The 21721-nt window shown below is 36.9% G+C and overlaps 1 protein-coding gene across 1 annotated transcript in view; it reads left to right on the forward strand.

Moving 5' to 3' along the window:
- Positions 1 to 20743, forward strand: part of LOC121859951 (symplekin-like) — a 31868-nt gene extending 11125 nt beyond the window's left edge. The window contains exons 2-4 of the mRNA XM_042356908.1: positions 700 to 919; positions 6619 to 6817; positions 20410 to 20743. Of these exons, the coding sequence (XP_042212842.1) occupies positions 700 to 919; positions 6619 to 6817; positions 20410 to 20655 (665 nt within the window). The 3' untranslated portion in view covers positions 20656 to 20743. The remainder of the gene's footprint in view (positions 1 to 699; positions 920 to 6618; positions 6818 to 20409) is intronic.
- The last annotated feature ends 978 nt before the right edge of the window (positions 20744 to 21721 follow it).

Below are 21721 nucleotides of genomic sequence, written 5' to 3' on the forward strand. Positions count from 1 at the left end.
TGTAGTCAGCTGAATGCATATGGGGCCCTCATAATTTTCTAATTATACATGGAGACTACATTAACTGGAAACGTTTCGGTATAGAAAATGCGTGTCATTTGGAGAAAAAAAAATAATTATCTATGTCGTAAGTCCCGACGGCCGTAAGTCGAAGCAGTCGTAAGTCGGGGTCTGGCTGTACTATGTTTACCTATAAATGTTTTATCAAGAAAGTGTATAGCTTGGGCAAACAGTATTTCCCAAATATTGTACAGTCAACTTATTTGTTTCTTTACTTCCTCTTTCATTAGTCAGTGACATGTGTTTGTTTCTTTACATCCTGACGAATTTACAACGATAGTTATAAGAACAGTTACTGTTGCCCGGTTCTCACATTTTATAAACGTCAAATAATACAACTATAGTCAACAGGCAAACCATATTGTTCTTGTTACAGTAAATGAATTTCTATTGACAGCATAACTATAAGTGCAAATCTATCACTTGGTTATTGGAATATGTACACTCTCCCAAAAAAGTATTGCCCCCCAAAAGGGCCAAATGTCTCTGGTACAAAGAATGTTGAAGGAGAAAAGATACAGTACTTGAGTTTAAGGATGTATTAAACATGTTTGTATGCAACATTTTATTTAAGAATTTTAGAGTTCCTCTGGCCATTGGTTTCCATGTTAATCAATGTTTACTGTATTGTATTTTCAGAGTTGGAGGACTTTATTGTGGAGGATCCTCACAACTGTTCAGACCTACTGTTCTCCTGGCTCTACTCGGAGTATTCATCAGACCATGATTTTTCTCAGATCAACAACATATTCACCAAAGCTCTAACAGCTGGAAACAAGAAAGAAAAAAGTTACTCGGATATTGTCAACAGTATTGTGTTGAAAGTTTTAGCCAAAGATCCAACCAAGGAGAGAGATGAGTATGTTGAATGTCTCAAAATATGTCTTTAATAAGCCATTTGCTATACTGTATTTTTGTTTTGCATGAAGAACATACCCGTAATTAGGATTGCTTGTACATATTCCTTTTTATTTCTAAGGGATAAATTTTCTAGTCACTGTACAACTTGAATATTTTCACCTTCCCAGTAGCGGCTTTTATAAATCTATGCCTATATCCCTTTTCTTACATACCCCTTGGTTATTTAGATGCTTCTTTTTTTTTTCCTGCAAATATTGACCAAGAGATGCATCCAGAAACTTATCCTAAATTTGTTTTCATAAGAACATTAGAAAATAAGGAGTCTGCAATAGGCCGGTTGGCATGTGCATGGCAGCTCCTGTCGAGAGTTCCTACCACTCTCTATCATCCATGAATCTATCTAGCCTCCTTTTGAAAGTTTCCAGAGTTCCCGCACTTACTACAAAGTTGCTAAGCTTGTTCCACTCGTCCACCACCCTATTTGTGAACCAGTTTCTTCCTATCTCCCTCCTAAACCTAAACTTATCCAACTTGAATCCGTTGCTCCGAGTCCTATCCTGCTCGGATATTATAAGAACTTTATCTATATCCCCTTTATTGATTCCTTTCACCCATTTAAATACTTCTATCATATCTCCCCGCACTCTTCGTCTTTCTAGGGAATGCAAGTTAAGTTTCTTTAACCTATCCTGATATGGAAGGTTTCTAAGTCCCGGAATAATTTTTGTCATTCTTCGCTGCACCGACTCTAGTGAATTTATATCCATTTTATAATAGAGGCACCAGAACTGAACCGCATAATCGAGGTGCGGCCTGACTAGCGCAAGATATAGTTGCAATAAGACCTCTGCACTCTTGTTACTTACACTTCTAGATATAAAACCCAATACTCTGTTTGCCTTTATTTCTCGAACATTAACGCACTGTTTTCTAGGTCAGAGGTCCGGGCTATAAGTACCCCAGGTCTCTTTCACAAGTCGACTTCTAGGTTGATGTTGTTAAGGCTGTATACATTATAAGTATTTGTTCTTCTCCATACAGCACGCTGCACTTAAGGGTGCTGAATTTCATTGGCCATTTTTCAGACCACCCCTCAGTTTATTTATAGATCCTCCCAGATGCTTGCAGCTCACCCTAAATTAATTTGTCAGCCTCTATTTGGTGCCTTTTCTTCATCCTCGCAAACTTGCTTATGTCACTGCTGATCCCAGTATTCAGATCGCTTATGTAGATTATGAACAAGAGTGGCCTAGGCATTGACCCCTGGGAAATTCCTAATGTTACACGGTCCCACTCAGATTTAACACCATCTACGCTGACCCTCTGCGTTCTATCGGTGAGCCGTGATTTTATCCAATTTAAAACTTTCCCCTCGATACCATGAGCCTTAATTTTTCTCAGAAGCCTCTGATGCCGTACTCTGTCAAATGCTTTGCTAAAGTCTAAGTAAATAACATCGTAATTTTCGTCAATATCTACTACCTCGAAGACTTTCCTAAAAAACGTTAGCAGATTTGTTAGACAAGATTTTCCCTTTGTAAACCCATGTTGAGAGTCGTAGATTAATTTGCTTTTCTCTAGATGCGATCGGATGCTATCTGCTATAATTGATTCAAGAAATTTCCCCACTACTGACGTCAAACTGATCGGACGGTAATTTGACGCTGATGCTCTGTCTCCCTTTTTGAATATGGGTACTACACTTGCCTGTTTCCACAAGTCTGGCACAACTCCAGTGTCTAATGATTTTGTAAATAAGTTTACGAGGGGTCCGCTAATCTGTTCCCTACACTCTTTCAAGACTCGAGGGAAAATTTCATCTGGCCCTGGGGATTTTGTTTTCTTTAGTTTATTTATCTTCTTAGAACATCCTCTTTTCTGATAGTGATATTCTTTAATTTCTCTTCTTCCTTTCCCTTAAATATCAGTTCCACCGCTGGAATTTCATCACAAATTTATTCTGTGAAAACTGATAAGAAGTAGCTGTTCAATGCTTTGCTTATTTCTTCACTGCCATTTATCACTTCTCCCCTCCCTGACTTTAAAGGCCCAACTTTGTCCTTGACCTTTGTCCTATATACCTGGAAAAATCCCTTGGGATTTGCCTTGGATTCTCTTGCTATTTTGATTTCATAGTCTCTCTTTGCTTTCCTTACATTTTTCTTAACATTCCTAGATAGTTCATTATACCTATTTCTGAGCTGCTCCTCCCTCCCTTTAATTTCTTATATATTCCTTTCTTTATTCCTATGTCATGTTTAAGTTTTCTGGTCATCCACCTTGGCTCATTCTTATTTGACCTAATTTTTCTGTGTATGGTATATTTTGTTCTTGTGCTTTATGTAGTATACTAGTGAATATATTATAGTCATGATCAATTGTTGTGTCATCTATGACCTCACCCCTTCCTACTGGGGACTGACGTGACTGTTCCCAGGTGACCTCACCTAGGTACCTTCTTAACCCCTGATAATCCGCCAACCGAAAGTTTGGGACTCTGACCATATTGTCATTGTTTTTCTTTTCCCAATTTAGGGTGAACCTGATTTCTCTGTGATCACTGTTACCTAGTTCTTCCCCTACTGTGATATCTCTGATAATATTTTCTTTATTTGTTAATAGTAGGTCTAATATATTGTCACCTCTAGTAGGTTCTGTAATTAGTTATTTTAAAAAATTGTCCTGTACTGCGTCTAGGAAGTCTTCAGATTCATAGTCACCTATAATGTTGTCCCAGTCAATATTTCTGAAGTTGAAATCCCCCATAATGCATAGGTTGATATATTTTGCTACCCTACTCATTTCCTGCCATATGGGCTGAGCTGTTTCTTTGATTTACATTAGCTTGCCTATCACCTTATTCAGGAATACAGGTCCAAATAGAGAATTTATTATATTAGTAATCACAGTCAAAAGTAATCATCCATTCCACCTAGTCCCTGCTCCTGGCCAGGTCCTTTCTGTTGGGGGGGGGGTGGTATGCAATGCAAATAGTTCAACAGAGAGGGAGGGGATTGAGTAAAGTGGGGAAAATCATGAAAGAAGGAAGGGATGGATGGATGTAAGTTTGTTCACTGTATTATCTTAGGTTTACATGCTTGAAAGTAATAGATGAAGACCCTTATTTTATGATTATTATAATACTGTATGTCATCCATTTCTTTATTTATAATTTTTTTGAGGTTGTGGTTCTGGTTTTAAACAAAGGTAATTACGTATTTATAATAAAGTTGATATGACAAAAAAATTTGATTATGAGGGTGGAAATCACATTTATTTTTAATACAATGATTTTCCCGTTTTTTTTTTTTTACAGGAATTAGCTCCCGGGCACAGGTCAAACAACCCACAACAGGGCCTGGGGGGGGAAGAACAAAGAAATTGAAAATGGAGAACAAAAACGTTATACAGTGACCCCTCGTTTAACGAACACCTCGGTTAACGTGATTTCGATTAACGAACTGCCTTCCATAAGGATCTTCAATTCGGTTAACGAAAAAAATTCGGTTAACGAAGTTCTTACGAACCGACCTCAACATGTTTTCGCTTGCACTGACCGGGCAACCAGCTTTAGTATCAGTCCGCCAATACATTAGTCGGTTCTAGGGCTTAAATTCCTTACTATTTTAGTAAATATCAAGAAGTTTATACTATTCAATAATTTTAAAAGTTTAATATTCAATTTTAGTCATTTTAGAAAAAGTGACTAGTTTAATGCAGAACACAGCAAGGCTCTCTCTGTTTTCACTGGAGCATTCTTCAACTAAATGCTTTTTTTCTGTGTTTCCAAGCAAATTATTGGTCATTTTGAAATATATTTTACATATTGACAATATATAATGCAGTGATTTAAAGAAAATAATCTTGAATTACACCAAGAGAGCTAAAATTTTATGGGTGAAATGGCGCCATGGGGTGACTTCTCTTCCACCCCAATGCCTTCTCTTCTTCCTTCCCCTCCACCCCCATTCTAAATCCCATCATCATTATCATCATACAGGAGCCTTCTACATACACACCTCAAAGTAAGTGAACTTTTCTACCATTTTTGTTGAATTCAGGAAATTTTCGGTGAGTTGGAACCAATTACCCAAAAACCCATTGAAACAATGGTTTCGGTTAACGAACGACCTTCTGGAACGGATTGAGTTCGTTAACGGAGGGGTCACTGTACCTGTATTGTGTTAATCTACACCACGAAGATGCCGGAAAACCAGGTTTTTAAAGTGAGACAGATTGTATAAGTATGGAAACACAGAAGAAGGCAGAGCATTCCACAGTTTGGCTGTGTGAGGAAAGAAGGAGGTACTATAACGCTTTTGTATTTAGTTTATATTTAATGTTTTGTTAATTCTATTACCGGTATACAGTACTTTGTATGTATACTTTTTCTGTGAGTTGGAACCAATTACCCAATATCCCATTGAAATAATAGATTCAGTTAGCGAAATTTTCGGTTAACGAACGACTCTGGAACGAATTGTGTTCGTTAATCGAGGGACCACTGTATATATAACATTAAAAGAGATAGATGAAGATAGGCAACATAACAACAGGGAAATGGACAAAGACAAAAGAAACAAACCTGAAAGGACACAAATGCAGTGGGACTGTCAATAGAAGAAAAAATAAGATCATATTCAAAGTAGAACCAGTAGAGAAAAGTACTCACAGAGTATATAGAAGAACTGTTCACTGATAATGATGGGAATTGACTTAAAAGATTAAAAGGAAATAAAGTTAAGGCTGCTAGTATTGGAAACACGGTGAGGCAGCTGTGAGTAGGATAAAAAATATGCTCACCCCAACACTTGAGATATAAAAAATTGCGTGCTGCATTCAAAACTCTCTGAATTCCAGAATGTACATTAAGTCCTCGCTTAATGTCGGGGTTACATTCCTAAAAGCACGACGTTATACGAAACAACGTTAAGCAGATCAATTTTCCCCATACAAAATAGATAAAGTACGGGAGTTATGTTCCTGAGCCTCCTTTAGCCCCATAAAATACATTACATATATGTACAGAAAATCTTTGCCATTTCTATAGAAACAATGCATACATATACAACTACTAAGTTTGTATTGGTACTCACCGATGGGCGGAGGTGGTGGAGCGAGTGTGTGGTGGGTAGTGAGGCGGATGGCGGGAGTGGAGGAGGGTGGGAGAGTACGAGGGTGGTGAGTCACTGAGACTGCGCCGAGCCTAGAGAGCGTAGCACGGCCAGACGAGAGAGGGTGATGTGACGTAGAAAGTAGTCCGTGACGACGCAAAATGACGTAGTATTGGATCACCGGGATGTTAAACGAATTTTTGGTCTCAAAAGTTGAGCGACGTAGTATCGAAACAAAATTAAACGCGGACTTACTGTATGTTGCACTCTACTTATCATTCAAGAATGTATGTCGCAGTTATCATGTTAAAGATGACTTGTTTTCTCCTCAATGGAAGTAATTGTATCTCTTTCAGTGTTATAACTTTTAACACTTTAATGTGGAGGTCTTATGGTTGATGTATGTGAGAGGATATACAGGATACCCTACTAAACACTGCTTTGGGTATAGGATTTTTTTTTTTTTACGTGATATTACATAACCATTCCTTAGTACCGTATTATGTCATCATATCTACCTTTAGTGACTACTTGCTAAGTACTATATATTATGATATAATTACATTTGGTTCATTCTTTTCAGGTTTTTATCCCGATTGTTCTTGGAATGCCCACATGTCCCGGAGGACTTGATCACCTCTCTTGTGCGAGTGGGAAGTCAAGGTGCAGAATCTATACTTGTCATTGCCAATATATTAAGAGACACAGCCCAGTGGCGACCACTGTCAGCTAAACCAGCTCTTAAAACTCTCTCTCTGCTTGCAACACATGATCATGAATCTGTAAGTAAATTATAAGTACAAGTTATGGGGTTGCTTCAGTGGTGAATGTGGTCATGGAGGACTGTACTTTCTTCCAAAGAATGTGACAATGAATGGTGAAAGGTATATTGAGGTGTTAAGGGACCATATACTCACATTTTAGGACATCCACAGGTGCTCCTTTTTTAATGCATGATTCTACTCCAAGCCACAAGGCCAAAAAAGTGATTAATTTTCTTCGATAAAATCATGTATATGTTTTGGGATGGCCAGGCATCTCACCTGACTTAAATCCAATTGAAAATTTTTGGTCTTACATGAAAAGAAAGCATCGGTGCCCCACCTCATCAACTCCTTGAAAAAATGTGGTTCCACGACATGGATGCAGACTATTTCAAGCATCTGTCAGCATCAATGCCCAAATGCCTCTAGCTGGTCATTAACGCTAAGGGTGGGATCACCAAATATTAAATTTGAAATTATGCAAATTTTTCATTTATTATATTCCGATTTTCATAAGTTTTTGCATACCACTAGAAAAAAAAAGGGTATAAAGGTTTTGGGCAGTCTCTGTAAAGAGAATAAACAATTTCTTATATCTGTGGGAATAAGTATGTAGAGTGTGGGAGAAGCAGAGGTTGAGCAGGAGGAGGATGCTGCATTGGGGATCTCATCCTCCCCTTAATGGGTCAAGCTGTGTACTGCATTATTGTTACTTTTTTTTTCCAAGTTGTAATTTTGGGTAGATATATGAATTAAATACCAGGTGGCGATGTGTCCTCCTTATATTACTGAAGCGGGGCCTTCTCGGATGGGTCCCACTGGTCGGGAAGGTTGTGGACCCCAGGGCCGACCTGATCATCATCAAGCTACTGGGGCCTCAACTGACACCACCGCAGTTGCTGGAGGATCGGCTTTTTTCGCACTTCATTTTTCCAACAGTCACGGGCTGAGATCAAATTTTTCTTCTGTGGAACACCATCTATTAACCTCTTCCCCCGACCTCTTACTACTCTCCGAACTTCAACTGACCAAAGCAGCTTCACCCAAACCTTTTCAAGTCTCTAACTACAACCTTTATACCTACTTCCGTTCTAAGGGAGGTGTATGCACCTACTGCAATACACGTACACCTATAGCCCGACTCACGGATCTTGAATCTCCCCTTTCTCAAAATATCTCTACCTACTGTGACTATTTTTCATTGTTTCCTATACTGTTCTCCCAACTCTACCAACTATTTGGAACTCTTTGACTATCTCACTTCTTGCCATGAGTCGTTGCTATGCACACACCCCAACACCGAGATCCTCTACCTACGGGATTTCAATGTACATCACAGAGAGTGGCTTGGCTCTGCAAGGGATGACCCAGGTGGAGCTGAGGCACTCTTTTTCCTTACTTAATGATTTGGAACAAATAATCAAACACCCTACACGCGTTCCTGATCGACACGATCAACTTGCTAACATTCTTGATCTTTGTTTTACCTCTAACCCCTCACACTATTCATACTCAATTTTTGCCCCCTTAAGGTCTTCTGATCACAACCTTATTTCTATTAAATCAAACTGGGCACGACCACCTCCCCCACCCCCCTCTAAACGTCAACTATGGCACTATCGGAGGGCAAGCTGGCAATCCTTGCGAGAATTCTTCACCGACTTTCCTTGGGATGAATGTTGCTTTTCCACTCGGGATGCCTCAGTATGTGCTGACAGCATTGCTGGGGTTATACAGGGCGGTATGAGTGCATTTATCCCATCTTCTACCAAAACTTTCACATTACAATCATGGTTTGATCGCTCCTGCTCTCTTGCTTGCAGGGTGAGAGATAGGGCATATCGAGCTATGAAACTATCTCCTTCTCCTATTACCTACACCTCTTTCATTACTTCTAGGAATCGTTGTAAGGCTATTCTTCGTAGGGCCAAGCGGAATTTTATTAAAAGAAAGACTGCTGTCCTGACTAATTCTTCCTCTAGTAAATCCTTCTGGTCCTTAGCTAAAAACATCTGTAACAACTTCTGCACTCCTTCTTTTCCTCCCCTCTTCCGTCCCAATAACTCTATAGCCAACTCTCCCCCTGAGAAAGCCAACCTCTTTGGCACCTTATTCTCCTCTAATTCCACCTTAGACGATTCCCACTCTACCCCTCCTACCCCTGCACCTCCTACTGAACCTATGCACTTTCCTATAATCTCCACTCGCAGGGTTGCCGGTGTGTTATCCAGGTTGGATGTGAGTAAGGCGCATGGACCGGACGGAATACCCCCCTCGTGTTCTGAGGGAGTGTGCTGAAGCCCTGGCCCCTGTGCTTGCTCGCCTCTTTCGCCTTTGCCTCAAAACCCAAACTTTTCCTTCTTCTTGGAAGCATGCCTTGGTTCAGCCCATACCGAAGAAGGGTGACCATTCTAATCCCTCTAACTATCGCCCCATTGCCCTAACTTCATCCCATCACCTTGAACGCCTTTCTCTTTTGTCGGATCACCAGTATGGCTTTTGCCAGGCGAGACCTACTAAGTATCTTCTTTCCTATTGCATCCATCTTTGGTCATCCTCTCTTAGGGTATGGCACAAGTCTTTGCTATCTAAACTTCCCTCTTTTGGTTTCTCTCCCCCACTTTGTTTTCTCATCTCTAGCTTCCTTGAGAACCGATCCATGGCAGTTGTTGTCGAGGGATCGATTTCTCGCTCTTTCTCTACCAGTAGTGGCGTCCCACAGGGTTCTGTTCTTTCACCAACTCTCTTCCTTCTTTTTATCAATGATTTACTTCACACTACAACTAATTCTATCCATTCTTACGCTGATGATTCTACTCTTCACTCTTCCTCACATTTTCCCCTTCCTCCTAACTCTCAAACTAGGTCTGTTTCTAGAACTGACATCATTACTTCTATCAACGCGGATCTGTGCAGCATCTCTGAATGGGGAGGTACAAACTTGGTTAAGTTCAATAGTAATAAAACTCAATATTTACCAATTACACTTTGTAAATTAGACGATCTCCCACCAATTACATTTCAGGACGCTATCATCCTCCCAAATTCTGAAATAAATATGTTAGGGCTCACCATTTCCTCCAATATGTCCTGGAAATCACACATCTTTAGTATAACTAAAGCTGCCTCCCGAAAGTTGGGAATGCTGTACAGATGCCGCAGCTACTTCACTCCTTTGCAGTTGCTCCAAGTATATAAGGGATTCATTCGTCCTAACCTGGAGTACTGCTCTCATATCTGGGGTGGCTCTTCTGTCCAACTATTAGATAGGGTGGAATCAAAGTCATTTTGTCTTATTAACTCTCCTCCTTTAGTCGACAATCTCTCTTCCCTTTCTCTTCGCCGCAATGTTGCTTCACTCTCTCTCTTTTACAGGTACTTTAACGGGCAATGTTCGGTGGATTTGGTATCCTGTGTACTGCCAGCAAGGCCGTGGGTTCGTAACACACGTCTTGCCCGCGGTGCCCACCGTTTCTCTGTGGATGTCCGTCACACGAGAATAACCCGTTATAGTACCTCCTTCTTTCCTCACACAGCCAAACTGCGGAATGCTCTGCCTTCTTCTGTGTTTCCATGCTCTTACAATCTGTCTCACTTTAAAAAGCTGGTTTTCCAGCATCTTCGTGGTGTAGATTAATACAGTACAGTGGGGTATGCTATAACGAACGGATCCTACTACGAATATTCCTATAACGAACGGTTTTACCTATAAAATTGAGAATGCTATAACGAACGCGACTCCTACAACGAACGCGGATGAATACGGGACTATTTCGCCTGGCGCATGAATATTGTTGTACCGCGACCCACAACAAGAGCGTCAGGCGCCATCTTTGTCTCATTGTGTAGCCAGTGCACCACTGTTATTGTTGAAATTTCGTCTTTTGATGTGGAAATTCGCGTTATTTGTATAACTATTTTGTTATACAAGTATACAATTGTAACAATGAGTCGTCCAAAGCGAGTGAGAAAGCTAATAACCCTTGAAACTAAGAAAGAAATTATAAAGAAACGTGAGAATGGAAGAAGCATTGCGAAACTTAGTGATGAATATGGGATGGCTAAATCGACTATATGTACGATTTTGAAGAATAAAGAGGAGTTAAAAACTGTGCAAGTGGCTAAGGGAATCTTTAGACTTAGCAAAGCAAAGTGTAATGTGATTGAAGAGATGGAAAATTTACTCTTAGTGTGGATAAAGGAGAAAGAAATGGCAGGTGGTAACATTAGTGAAGCTATAATTTGTGAGAAGGCTAAACAATTGTTTGAGGACCTTAAAGCCAAGACTCCCAGTGGAAGTGATAGTGATGTGCCAGTGTTTAGGGGTACCTGCATGCTGAATAACACTAAGGTAAGATAAAGTACCGTATTTTTTACATTTTCCACAGAATTTTTTCAGTGTTAAGTGGTTGTATTTGGGGGCCTGGAACGGATTAATCCTATAACGAACGAATGCTATAACGAACGAGGTTCTGGAACCAATTACGTTCGTTATAGCATACCCCACTGTATAACCCTTTTTTTTCTATATTTAAAATTTCTTTCCGCTCTTTTTTTTTCGCCCCCCAAGCTCCGTTGTGGGGCGTTTGACCTGTGCCCGGGTGGGTTAATTCCCGTAAAAAAAAATTAAGTAATTAAGTAATTATTTGATGTTTTAACTGCCTGTATGTTGGCTCACTAGCTGTAGTATTAGTCCGCCAATACAGTACAGTAATCGGTTCTAGGGCTTAAATTCGTTACCATTTGAGTAAATATCAAGAAGGTTGTACTTTTCAATAATTTTAAAAGTTTTATATTAAAATTTTTAGTAATTTTAACAATTAATTATTGAACATAATTGAAGTACAGGGAACTAGTTTTTAGCGCACCAAACAGCCACTCAACACACCAAGGTTGGCGTCAGTTTGTGTATCTGTTCAGTGGAGGGAACATCTTGTTTGAGACTCTCTTGAACATACTCTTTTTTCCATTTTTACAGTCAAATTATTGGTCATTTTGTAATATATTTTACATATTGATAATATATAGCGCAGTGCAGTGTTGATTTAAAGAAAATATTCTTTATTTACAGCCATAAAACTTAAAATTTCAGTGTTGAAATTTAATCCAGCATGGCTCCAAAGAAATCGAGAAAAGTTATTTCAATCCAGGTAAAACAGGAAATAATAAAGAAACATGAACAGGGCATTAGAACAAATGTGTTTAGTAAAGACTATGGCATGTCGGCATCAACTGTGTCGACAATTCTTGCACAGAAAGACAAGTTCAAAGAAGTGAAAGTGAGAGACAAATCTACCAGTGTTTAAAGGTAGATCATTGATAGCAGGAACAGAGAGGTTACTTTACATTTAGATCAGGGAAAGACAAATGAAAGGTGATTCAGTTTCTACTGAATTTATTTGTGAAAGAGCCAGGGAGATTTACAAACATTTAAAGGAAGATTAATCTGGTTTTTCTGGCACAGAGTAAGAAGATTTTCAGGCAAGCAAAGGCTGGTTTCAAAAATTTAAGAAAATAAGTGACATTTTTAGTGTTGTTAGGCATGGTGAGGCTGCCAGTGCAGATAAAGAAGGAGCAGCAAAGTTTGTAGTGGAGTTTAAGGAACTGGTGGATGAAGAAAATTATCTTCCACAGCAAGTGTTCAATGTGGACGAAACTGGGCTGTTCTGGAAAAAGATGCCCAAAAGGACATTCATCACCAGAGATGAAGCCTCTTTACCTGGGCATAAACCCATGAAAGACCGTCTCACTCTATTGCTTGGTGCCAATGCTTCAGGGGATTTCCGACTGAAGCCTATGCTTGTCTACCACTCTGAGAACCCCAGGGTGTTCAAGCAACAAAAAGTGGTAAGAGGACAGCAGCTTGGAGTTTATTGGAAGTCCAACCGTAAGGCATGAGTGACAAGACAGCTCTTTAATGAATGGGCTGTTGAGGTGTTTTGCCCTTCTGTGAAGAGCTACCTAACCACCAATAAACTCCCTTTAAAGGCTCTTCTCCTTATGGATAATGCCTCTGGTCATGACCCTGAACTTGCCAGAACTTTGGAGGCTCAATTTGACTTTGTCAAAGTGTTGTTTTTGCCTCCAAACACTACATCAATTATACAGCCAATGAATCAGAATGTGATCAGCAACTTCAAGAAGTTGTACATGAAGGAAATGTTCAGGAGGTGTTATCAGGCAACTACCACTCATCCTGATCTAACACTGTCACAGTTCTGGAAGACACAATACAACATCCTGGAGGCTGTAAAATTGATTGTGTCATCATGGTGAGAAGTCTCCATTAGATCCCTCAATTCTGCATGGAAAGCACTGTGGCCATCAGTAGTCCATGATTTTGAGGGATTTGAGGAAGAAGCAGAGTTGGACCAGGAGATTGTGTCCTTTGGTCAGTCATTGGGCCTCGAAGTAGAGGAGGATGATGTGGAAGAGCTTGTGATGTCTCATGAACAGGAACTTACTCCTGATGATTTGCAGCAACTGGATGAGATGTTAGAGGCTGACAGTGGTGAGGAGGAAAAAGAAAGTGATGACCATATGTCTACTTCAGACTTAAAAGATGTTGTTCACCACTGGGAGAAGTTCAGGAAACTGGCTTCAAGGCACCCAGATGTGGAGAAATCAGAACTAGCTTTGTGTAATGTTGAGGACACAGTGGTCTCCTTCTTTAAACATCAGTTGATGACGAGGAGGAGAAATGCCCCACAAAGAAAAATTGACAGTTTCTTCACTAAAAGGCACTGGGGAAAAAAATGCTAGCCCTCAGCCTTCAACTTCAAGAAGGAGAGAGGATGTTCCTGGTGGAGAATCTGTAAGTCCAGAGGCTCCTGACATTTACATGGAAGGTTCACTCACCTTCCAAGAAGCAGTAAAATGCTTCTCCTCCACCCCCACTTCCTTCTCTTCTCCGTTTTCCTCCTCCTCCACCTCCCACTTCAAATTCACATCATCCAGGAGCCTTCTACATACACACTTCAAAGTAAGGGTATTTTACTGCAATGGTTTCGGTTAACTTAATTTTCGGTTAACGAACAACCTTCTAGAACGAATTGTGTTTGTTAACCTAGGGACCACTGTATATATACATATACAGGTATATATATATATATATATATATATATATATATATATATATATATATATATATATATATATATATATATATATATATATATATATATATATATATATATATATATATATATATATATATATATATATATATATATACAGTTTATTACCTTATAGCAGCGGTCAATTGAACCCAGAGGGTCCCGGTAAGTGAAACATATTAAGTGAATAACAGAACATATGGAGTTAATTCCAATAGAACCCAGCCCGACCCCAAACTCCACTTTTGGCGATAAATAACTATGTTGTAGTAAAAATAACATCTTAATTTATGATGGTACATGCACACAATTAATACTTAAGAGAAATGAAATACAGTCATAAGTTAATGTCCATTCAAATAATGGACTCAACTCCCTCCCTCTTCTCACACTACACTCACTGGCTCTTCCTCTGAGAAATTTTTGGGGGAAAACCAGGTATAGTAATAAATAATTCCTCCAAACTAAAGTTAGGATAATATAATTGACATTGCTGGATTCCTTGTAAGACCAGGAATATTTTGAATATAAATGTCATATATTTTGGACAAAAGATAACATAATTACCTAGAGAACAATTTTTATCTAAAAACTGTATGTTTAATGCAAAAATATGTTGTTTATTCAAAATGATCAACAAGTGTAAGATTAGCAATGTAAATTATATTCTGGCGGATAATTTGTATGAATTTTATGAGCTAAAACAAATATCTTCAGTTAATAAAAAAAAAAAATATTCTTCGACACTATCTGTCAATAAAGTACCCCACCTTGCCTTCCCCCTCTTCCAACGCGTGGTCAGTCCCAACCCTCCCCACCCCACCAATCCTCCATTCAAGAGTTTTTAACATTTAGTATTAAATAATACCTCAGATTAAGTTAGGATAATATAATTGACATTGCTGGATTCCTTGTAAGACCAGGAATATTTTGAATATAAATGTCATATATTTTGGACAAAGATAACATAATTACCTAGAGAACAATATTTATCTAAAAATTGTATGTTTAATGCAAAATATATGTTGTTTATATTCAAAATGATCACCAAATTATAAGAATTCCAGCAATGTAAATTATATTCTGGCTGGTAATTTGTATGAATTTTATGAGCTAAAACAGGCAGTCAGGCAGGGTGGCGGTGTGGGGGTGGTCTGAATCTAAAATAGCTCTCGAGCCAGACACTCACTGCGTATATGATGAAAAATGCCGTTAAGTGAAAGTTCAGCTTTGGCAGGCACGTATATCTGCAACGTTAAGTAGCAGCGTTAAGCGGGGTAATACTGTATATATATATATATATATATATATATATATATATATATATATATATATATATATATATATATATTATATATATATATATATATATATATATATATATATAATATATATATATATATATATATATATATATATATATATATATATATATATATATATATACACACAGTGGGGTGTCTATAACGAATCTATTGGTTCTAGAACCTTGTTCGTTATAGCATTACTGGATCATAGGATTAATCGTCCAGGCCCCCAAATACAACCACTTAACACTGAAAAATATAATATAAAATTGTAAAAGTGCATAAATATCATCTAAATCCCAGAAATAAGAATATCATTAATACTTGTAATAAAAACAATAAATTATTAAAAAAAATTTTTAAATAATGTTTTAGATTGTAGGAGTTTAAGTTAATTATAGCATTCTCAATTTTATAGGTAAACCCGTTAATTATAGGAATAATTAGTAGGATCCTTGTTATAGCATACCCACTGTATATATATATATATATATATATATATATATATATATATATATATATATATATAAAAAATAAATATAATATTATAATATATATATAATTATTAATATATATATATATATATATAATATATATATATATATATATATATATATATATATATATATATATATATATATATATATATATATATATATATATATATATATATATATATATATATATATATATATATATATATATATATACCACAGTATTGCCTCTAACGCGGTTTCACTTACTTAGCGTTTTATCATATCTGACGCCTCGCCAAACTGAACTTTCATAACGGAATTTTTCATCATATACGGGAGCGGCGCGGGCACGATGCTAAGGTCGCCCAGTCATCAAAACATTACCGAGTTCTTCACCCGCCACCCACCACAGCCGGCAAGTCAAGTGATAGTGATAATTATAGTGAGGATATGGACTTATATGGCCTTTGAGGGTTTGCACAAAGCCTGTAGGATAGTGATACAATTGATACAGGATACAGATGAGGGCCAATAATCTGCCCTCTGCTCGAACCAACCCCCATCCCTGCAGTCCAGCCATCTTTTCTACTAATGCAAGTGTTAAAACCTAATATTATTGATATTTCTCTTAATTATTAATTGTGCATACCATCATAAAGTTAAGATAAAATTTTTACTACTACATAGTTAGTGTCGTCAAAAGTGGAGTTTAGGGGGTCGCCAGTCTCTATTGGAATTAATCCCATATGTTCTGTTGTTCACTTAACGCCGGGCTTTCACTTAACGCAGTACCCCGTGGGTTCAATTGACTGCAGTTAAGCGGGTACTACTGTGTGTTATATATATATATATATATATATATATATATATATATATATATATATATATATATATATATATATATATATATATATATATATATATATATATATATTACATTCCAGACCTGACTTACGACGGGTTAGGGACCCAAATCCAGGTCAAGACCGACATATATTTTTTTTTTTTTTTAATAAAAAATCTACAATGAAATACAGTACAGTAAAAGTAATGAATAATGATGAATGGATACAGTACAGTGAAAGTAATAAATAATAAGGAATGGATAGTGTGACTGAGCACTTAACCTTTAATAGTCAGTGAATGCACATAGTCCCCATAATTTTCTTTCTAATTATATGGAGACTACATTAACTGGAAACGTTTCGTATAGAAAATGCGAGTGTCATTTAAATTTTTTTTTTTTTTTTTTCTATCTATATCTGAGGCGGTCGTAAGTCCACGTAAGTCATGTAAGTCGGGTCTAGGTGTATATATATATATATATATATATATATATATATATATATATATATATATATATATATATACACATATATATATATTACAGTGGGTATACTATAACTAATTTAATTGGTTCTAGAACCTTGTTCGTTATAGCATTCGTCGTTATAGGATTAATCCGCTCCAGGCCCCAAAATACAACCACTTAACACTGAAAATATAATATAAAATTGTAAAATTGTAAAAGTGCATAAATATGCATCTAAACCCTGAAATAAAGAATATCATTAATACTTGTAATAAAAAACAATAAATTAGTAAAAAAAATTAAATGTTCAAGTAGGAGTTTAGTTCGTTATAGCATTCTCAATTTATAGATAAAACCGCTTGCTATAGGAATATTCGTAGAGTAGATCCGTTCGTTATAGCATACCCCACTGTATATATATACAGTCAATCCTCGTTAATAGGGGGGAAGGTCCGCTTAGCCGATTGTCCGAATTAACCGATTTAGGTTAATATTGCATTATATTTCAGTCATTGTGTTGGGCCACGATTTTATCCCACTTTCCACTGTAATACGCACGAATATCAGCAAAAATATTACATTTCCTCGAATGTGTTATATCAAGCACAGTATGAATAGAATAATTATTGTAATATAACAGTATTTTAACTGAAAAACTAGTAAAAAACGAATAACATCTCAAGAACATCGAAGCTTAGGTAAAGTCTTTTGTTTTCGCCATGTATTTTATCCTATTTTACATTGAAATACATCACGTTTCAGCAAAACTACTATTTATTCCGAGAATATATTCATTCAGGCGCAGTTTAGGTAAAATATACATGTGATGTAACAGTTTTTTACTGAAAACCATTTGAAAAACACGCATCTCTAGCCCTGTTCAAGGAGAGGACTGGGAGAAGCTGTTTGGTGCTGCAGACCTATGACAAGGAAAATGATTTGGATGGATTTTAATGAAAATATTCAGAAATATGGTATCGTAGTATTTATTCAAGTCAATTAGGATAGAATATTATTGTAATACAACAGTTTTTTAACTGAAAACGATTGAAAAACACGCGGTACCGCTCTAGCTGATACTCAACTGCTGGTGGTAGGCCATGCATCGTTGTAAATAATAAGAGGTTGAAGTAGATTACCGGTATTATATTAAGTGTGAAATATCAAAAAGGTTTTTATTACCGGTATTTTTGTAGATCAATGAGAACTGTGATACCAAGATATGATAAGTTAGTCCTATGCTAAGAACTTCAACATAGACTACTGAAAACAGCATGTAATTTAGCCTATTGTAAGTTGGTGAGCTTCATTTGCTGAAGGAACTGCACAACTTTTCATTACTAATTGGTACATATTTTTACGCTTTCCATTGTTTACTGGCAGTAAATGGTAAATATTTTTCATGTCTGAAGCTAAAAGTTGTATCCCCCCCACACTAGTGGTGGAGATGTTACATTTAACCAAAGACGCTGGTGTTATCCCAGCAGTGGACTAGCATTTTAGCTTAAACCAAGATAGGTAATATTCCTAAAATCTTAAAAAAAAAAAAAAAAAAAGTTCGCTCAGATTTTGTCCGAATTATCAGAAATCCGGATTAAAGGGGTGCGAATTAACGAGGGTCGACTGTATATATATATATATATATATATATATATATATATATATATATATATATATATATATATCTATCTATCTATCTATCTATCTATCTATCTATCTATCTATCTATCTATCTATCTATCTATCTATCTATCTAAGGAAATAATTATCATATGGTCAAAAGTAAAGGGAATAAACATTTCTTACGTGCGTGGTTGTTAGCACACGAATTTAATTTTATTTATTTTTTAATGTTAAAATTTGGAATTTAATCTACCAAATATGGTCTGTGGGTGTAACTGATAATTTATAATGAACAAAATTTAACATTTTCTGATTTTAAGTAAATTTGAAGGTGGTTTGTAGGAAGTGAATGTGATTTACCCTCAGTATGCTGTTATAATAAATAGCATTTTGTAGATTATGGTGTTTTCATGTTACAGGATAGCAGTTTCACCTCCAAGATGGATTTCTACTCTTGGAAAATTTACTAATACTAGAGGTCATGGGTTGCAAATAGGGAGTTGTCGACAGTCTACTGTACATAATTTAAAAGAAATTGATAAGTATCCATGGCAAAGACTGGGATTGTTAGACTATGTGTTGATGGACATGATGTTTGATGTGGCACACAAATTGTCTTCCCTTAACTTTACAAATGTGAGATTAATAGTGAATGGAAGGTTCAGGGGGAAAGAGGTTAAAGAAAGTGAGAAGGTAAAAAATATTGATGAGCTTGGAATAGATAATGTGGATGAACTTTTTTTTTATTATGATTGAGAAACTGTGGACACATGCAAAAGGGTCAAAGGGGGGATGGTTTGAAGAACATTGGGAACATACAAAGATACTGTCTTCAAAGTTGCAGTTGATAGGTGCAGTTACAGTATACTACACAAAAATATTGATCCCTGTAGCATTGTTACATGACTTAACATAAATATATGTTGAGGATAATTAAGCATATAAAACATATGCAAACCTTTACATTATATTTGTTAATATGTGGTCATGTTTTCCTTTGATTTTAACAGCCATTTCAGTGGCAGATCCAGGGGGGGGGGTTCTGGGGGCCTGGAGCCCCTCCTTTTCAACAGAAAATTCAAATATTTTTTCTTGAATGCAGTATTATACTCAGATATTTTTTTAATAGTAAAAGTAGTTACTATTGCCCTCAGAATATCTCCTAATATCAAGTGCCTATGATATTGGTCAGATTTAAAATCATTATAGGGGGATTACAACGCCTCCGTAAAACTCCCCAGTTGGGTGGGCTCGCTGTGCTCACCATGTTCTCTCACCTGCAACTTCTTGGACCCCCCCCCCCCCTTATTATATTTCTGGATCCGCCCCTACATTTGAAGTCAGTTTGGCATGGATTCAGCATATGTTTGTAAATAATGATGACCCATCTTCAATATCTGAATCTGCTTGATCTCATCCTGTTAACAGCTTGTGCATCATCTGGTTCAATACATTCTTTATGAGGTTCACAGGCCACTCCAGCACTTGAACATACTTTCATATGTTTTTTGAATAGTGGTCTATTGGTGGTATGATGAGATGGTATGTTCAGCTCCTTTTACTGTTGTTGTTAATCATTTGTTTTAACATGTCTTATAGGTGGTTGTGGTGAGCTTTCTTCAATTCTGCTGCACTTGTCAGATTCTTCATCACTTCTCATCCCTTAAACATGTCATGATGAGATGGATGTGGCTACTGAGGAGAGTAACTCATCAAATGGATTACTTGTTCATTTCTTATTTGCAGATGCTGATAATAATTTCTATCTTTCTCACAGGTGCGGGACCAGGTGACACCGATTCTCCTCGAGTTGTGTGATCAAGAAAGCCTTCGCGATATTGTAACAGAAGCTGCTGTCAAGTATCTTAAATACCTTTACCTAGAAGTGCCACCTGAGTCCCTGTGCACACACAATTTAGGCAGACCTCATCAACCCAGTGAATGGACAGAAACAACAGTTAAAGCTTGTTTATACCTATATCTTGCTTTACTTCCCCTTAATCAGTCTCTGATTCATGAGTAAGTTTTAAGAATCAGAAGTTAGTGTACTGTATATTAATGTAAAAAAAAATGGTTAATTAGTTCCTTGGTTACCAGTGTTAGCTTACTTGGCAGATTTTGATGTAATTACCAATTCACATCTTGAATACATTTATCTGTTGATCATCTTGAATCGGAAATGGATGGTGTTTTGTAAAAAAAAAAATATTCTTTAGATGAAGAACAGTGTTAAACAAGTGTTTTGCAAAATTTTTAAAATCTTTATAACGTGTAAGAAGTAGGGAAGTAACTTGTGTAACGAGGTCATATTCCTCTACAGCTCTATATTGTAGGAAAACTCGATATATCAACATTTAAGCACAATAATCCCCTGGGTTATGGAAGGGATGTGTCCTTGAGAAGTTGACTGTAATGTGATCCCCATTTTCTCATTTGAGATGTGCTTCTTAAGAAACTTTTTTGGCAAAAGAAGTAATACAAGAACACTTATGAATGAAAATAATAGTTTTTTAAACATATGTTGATTATATTATGATATAATATGATAATACACAAAACACTTGAATTTAACTCGCCACAAACAATGATGAGTGCTGCATGAGGTGATTGGTGCAGTGGGAGGTCTTTGGAGATGTAGCAAGCCCTAATTATTGCAATCTGCCAAAGTTTTTCTCCCACATCAAACTCCATAAAGCATCACGTTTTTTATCCAACGTAATTCCTTTACTGGCTCTTTTAGCACTACTGTTTTTACTTGCAGTTGGTGGCCTCTTTCCACTCATCTTGAATAAGGTTAATACACTGGACAGTTTCGAATAAGTGTGAAATCCAGGAGCTGGGGTCGAGAGATCATATATGCATGCTGGGAGATATAAACAAACTGAGTCCGGTGGCATGGATGCACTGTGTACCCACGCTTGGTGGGAGCAGACACCAAGAAATCCACACCAAATAAATTATAATGTCAAAGAAATTTTATTTTGTTCTATATAAAAATTTTTTTTTTTTTTTTTAATTTACCCTATTTCCATAAGGTTGAATTTATGTGCCATATCCTGAATTTAGTGGTCATAATTTACAAATTCTGT

Source organism: Homarus americanus, unplaced genomic scaffold, assembly GCF_018991925.1.
Source record: "Homarus americanus isolate GMGI-L3 unplaced genomic scaffold, GMGI_Hamer_2.0 scaffold2625, whole genome shotgun sequence".
NCBI lineage: Eukaryota > Metazoa > Arthropoda > Malacostraca > Decapoda > Nephropidae > Homarus > Homarus americanus.